Here is a 4,357-nt window from a genome sequence, read left to right on the forward strand (position 1 = left end):
ATGTTACTAATTAGAAATTATCTCTTTTTGTACATTATACATTTCCCACCAAGTGTTGCTAAAAAAGAAAATTAGTTTTAACTTCTCACAAAATTCACAAGGAGCCTTTGATATCTGGTTGAAAATGCAGGAATATCTAACCAAGAGCCCACTAGTCTTGACACAGATATTCAGAGGAATGGAAAGTGTCTGTACTTTGGATATTTAATCAGTTTTGTAGCAGAGAAATAGATGTTCTTCATATTACAATATAATATGGAAAATGAATGCCTATAGGAATAGTCATGAATGCATGGGTTGTATATTAGTGAATCAGAGATGATTGCTACTGTCAGGATCAACATTAATGTTTCACAAATAAGTGGCATCAAACAAAGTAGAAAATTTTGTGTTACTGACTTTTGAAATATTTCCATTATCATTACAGTTCAAGGGGATAATCATTATGAACTTGTGAAGGAGACACCTGAGAACTTAGTATTTTACAGTGAGAATGTGGACAGAGCTGGCCGGACAACAAAATTGATATTTGTTCTTGGTAAGAATGGCAGTGGATCTCTGAAATAGTACCAAAATTACTGTACCACAAATAAGGACTAAGTCAGATTCAACCCCCCAGTAAAGTGTTGTAGGATTTCCAAAGCCCTTTCTACTAACTGACAACCAGATTGTATGTGGACCTACTTGTACATTATATTCTAATTTGAGTAGCATGGCACTGAAGACTGTGGGCAATGATGGAAGTGATTGGAAGAGTTCATGTTCTTGTTTGTTCCCTGGAAAAATGGAGCATATGTGATTTTCCCAAAATTCAGACCATTTTCAATGTCATGTCACTAAATGTGTAGAAAATTAAAACAGAGCTATAGCCCAAGAGAAATGTGAAGTTTCCATTTTCCATTGAAGTTCTTGACTCTTTTATTTTTAAGAGTAGATGGGATTGAAACGTGTAATTTCCATAGAAAAATAGTTTCTGTGTTTTGTTTATCATGAAATATTGGAAAGTGATCTCATACCACATTTTTTACCTTATTAAGTGTCTCCATGACCATTGGGTTAATTTTTATTATCAGTATTGGCCCATCTAGGGTGGATGAATTTGGAGAAGTTGGGACTTTTCATTAAATATCATGGTGGGATACAAAGAAAGCAATGTACAAAATGCAGGATTGTCATGGAGAAATCTCTGACATTATTTTTCATGGAACACAGGCCATAAACCTTTATCTTCAGAACAAAATGAAAGACTTGTGAGCTATGCTAAGTCAAGCCACATTCCTCCTGAAAACATTCGAGATGTCCTGGGTGCAGGTAAAGTTAATGAATGTTGTTTTTTGCTATAATATGTACCTTATATTAAATATACTAATATTCATATTCAAATACACACACATATATGTATATATATTATATAATATATATTATATATATTATATAATATTATATATAATATATATATTATACATATATATATAAAATTCATGATTTAGATAGAATTAATTGAGATCTGTCCTCATTTTTTAGTGATAAAAACATTTTTGCTCCTTACCACACTTACTTCCTTTTACAGATACCTGTCCTAAGTAAAGATCTTCTGCAGGTGAGTAGAAACAGAAGCCATATAAACCCATCTCTATTTTTTAAATGAGAAGGGTTTTTGCGTAAAAATTTGACATAAGCATGTGAGTAAAAGTACTTGTTCTTAAATGAAGCAAAATCAAGACAGTCTGGTACTATTACTTTATATTTGAAAATCTTATTGTGACAAATATGACATAGAGAATAATTTCATTTATAAAACAATATTAAAGATTTTTGTATCATTCAGAATTTGTAATGTTTAAAATTTGAAAATATTCCATCAACAAAATGTTTCTTTCATTTGAAAACTTTCAATTTATATATGATTTGTGAAATACATTTTCCACAGTCTTGGTATAAGCCTGTTGGCATTGAAATATTTACTTTGATCACTCTCAGTCTAAATTTGAATGTAGGACCCCAGTGTGATTATTTCATGTATAACCTCTATATATATTCAATATATGGGGCACAGTTGATTTCTGCCAAAGGAACTCCTTTTGTACAATTCTTACTCTATAGTCTACACTGTTATATTTAACTTTGTTCTCCTGCAGTCTCAGTGATGAAAACTTTCCTGTCAGATCAACCATGTATTATTTTTTTCATTTTTGCACAGATAACAGCAGGATGAGAATTATGCATCATAACCTCTTGACTGTGGAATCAGTATCGTGTATAATTCACCTTTCCTTTCAAAATACATTTTTCCTCCCCTGAGCAGCCAGGATACTGCATACCACATTCCTGACTTGTCTTTTCTTTGTCTTCTCATGATCTATGACCTGTTATTCCTTTTGTGAATGATTAAATAAAGTGATTTAAGAAGCAATAACAACCTTGTGAAAAGAGCTCATTCAAAAGGCATGTGAATAAGTGTAACACATAAAGGTGGAACAAATGATATCTTCATAACTAACATTATTGTAATATTTGAAAATGTCAGACTTCTAGAGGTATTGCCAAGAACACAACCAAAGTAAACTTTATATATTGCTTAGTATATAGTTTCACCTGTAATTCATGATAGAGGTTGAATTATCCCAGCACACTAAAATATTTCATGTAACAAACTCATTGGTTCTGGCTACATTTTCCACATTATTTAAAACAGAGAAAATAAATCTCTTTTCCAGAAATCCATCTGAGGGGATTATCTTTTGCTTAATTACTTCAGCAATTAAAGGAATTCAGATATATTTAAATAGTATACAAATGAGTCAATCAGTTCCTCCTGTTCTGTCTCTAAGAGGATATCCCCATATCCCTAGACACTCCTCCACACCCTGCCAGGCCTCCCCACTTCCTGGGGTCTCAAGTCTCTCAAAGGTTAGGTGCATCTTCTCTCATTGAGACCACACCAGGCAGTCCTCTGTGTGTGTGTGTGTGTGTGTGTGTGTGTGTGTATATATATATATATATATATATATATATATATATATATGTGTGTGTGTGTGTGTGTGTGTGTGTGTGTGTGTATATATATATATATATATATATATATATATATATATATATGTGTGTGTGTGTGTGTGTGTGTGTGTGTGTGTGTGTGTGTGTATATATATATATATATATATATATATATATATATATATATATGTGTGTGTGTGTGTGTCTGGGGCCTCATATCAGCTGGTTTATGCTGACTGGTTGTTGACTCAGTGTTTGAGATATCTTAGGGGTCGAGGTTTGTTGAGACTGCTGGTCTTCCTATGGGATTATCCTCTTCCTCAACTTCTTCCAGACTTTCCTTAATTAAACTACAAGGGTCCCAGACTTTAGACCATTGGTTGTATTTAAGTATCTGCATCTGTGTCAGTCAGCTGGTTGTTGGGATTCTTGGAGGACAGACATGCTAGGTTCCTGTTTGTAAATACGTCATAGAATCAATAATAGTGTCAGACCTTGAAGCCTCCCCTTGAGATGGATCCCAATTTGGGCCAGTCACTGAACCTCCTTTCTCTCAGTCCCTTCTCCATTTTTGTCACTGAAGTTCTTCTAGACAGGAATAATACTGGATCAGAATTTTTGACTGTGGGTGGCAACTCAATCCCTCCATTTGATGCCCTGTCTTTATACTGGAGATGGACTCTATGAGTTCCCTCTCCCCACTGTTGGGTATTGCATCTAAGGTCCCTGCCTTTGAGTCCTGAGAGTCTCTCACCTTCCAGGTCTCTGGTACATTCTGGAGAGACCCCTGATCTCTCACCTCCCAAGGTTGCCTGTTTCCATTCATTCTGCTGGTCCTCAGGGCTTCGCTCCTGAACCCCTCCCCCAATACTGGATCCTGTTCCCCTTTCCCCCTCCCCCTCCATATCCTACCCATATTCCTCCCTCCCTCTGTCCCCTGTGATTGCTTTCTTCACCCTCCCACGTGGAACTGAAGCATTCTCACTTGGGCCTTTAAGCTTGCAAACCTTCTTTAGTTCTGTGCATGGTTTTCTAGGTGTTCTATAAATTTTTACGTAATATCCACTTATTAGTGAGTTCATACCATGCATGTCCTTTTTGGTCTGAGATAATTCTGTCAGGATGCTATTTTCTAGTTCCATCCATGTGCTTGTGTAGGACCCCCTCGTGAGGAACTCCTTCGGGTCCTCAGATCACGGGAGTCAGGGCATCCCAGAGAAACACGACAGAGAAGCTTTCTTGATGTAAACACACGAGGTACTTTAATGGCAGAGCTCTGGGTGAACTCGTATCTCACGCAGGAGACAGAGGAAGTTGACCACCAGGCCCAAAAGCTTGGGGTCTTTATAGGGTAAGGGTCTGA

The 4,357-nt window shown here is 36.0% G+C and overlaps 1 protein-coding gene across 1 annotated transcript in view; it reads left to right on the forward strand.

Annotated features, from left to right (window-relative positions):
• The window catches only part of LOC110314130 (odorant-binding protein 1a-like), a 5,100-nt gene extending 2,684 nt beyond the window's left edge, over window positions 1–2,416 (forward strand). The window contains exons 4-7 of the mRNA XM_021188592.1: window positions 428–538; window positions 1,213–1,311; window positions 1,571–1,600; window positions 2,201–2,416. Coding sequence (XP_021044251.1) covers window positions 428–538; window positions 1,213–1,311; window positions 1,571–1,587 — 227 coding nt within the window. The 3' untranslated portion in view covers window positions 1,588–1,600; window positions 2,201–2,416. The remainder of the gene's footprint in view (window positions 1–427; window positions 539–1,212; window positions 1,312–1,570; window positions 1,601–2,200) is intronic.
• Window positions 2,417–4,357: the final 1,941 nt, after the last annotated feature.

Source organism: Mus pahari, chromosome X, assembly GCF_900095145.1.
Source record: "Mus pahari chromosome X, PAHARI_EIJ_v1.1, whole genome shotgun sequence".
NCBI classification, from domain to species: domain Eukaryota; kingdom Metazoa; phylum Chordata; class Mammalia; order Rodentia; family Muridae; genus Mus; species Mus pahari.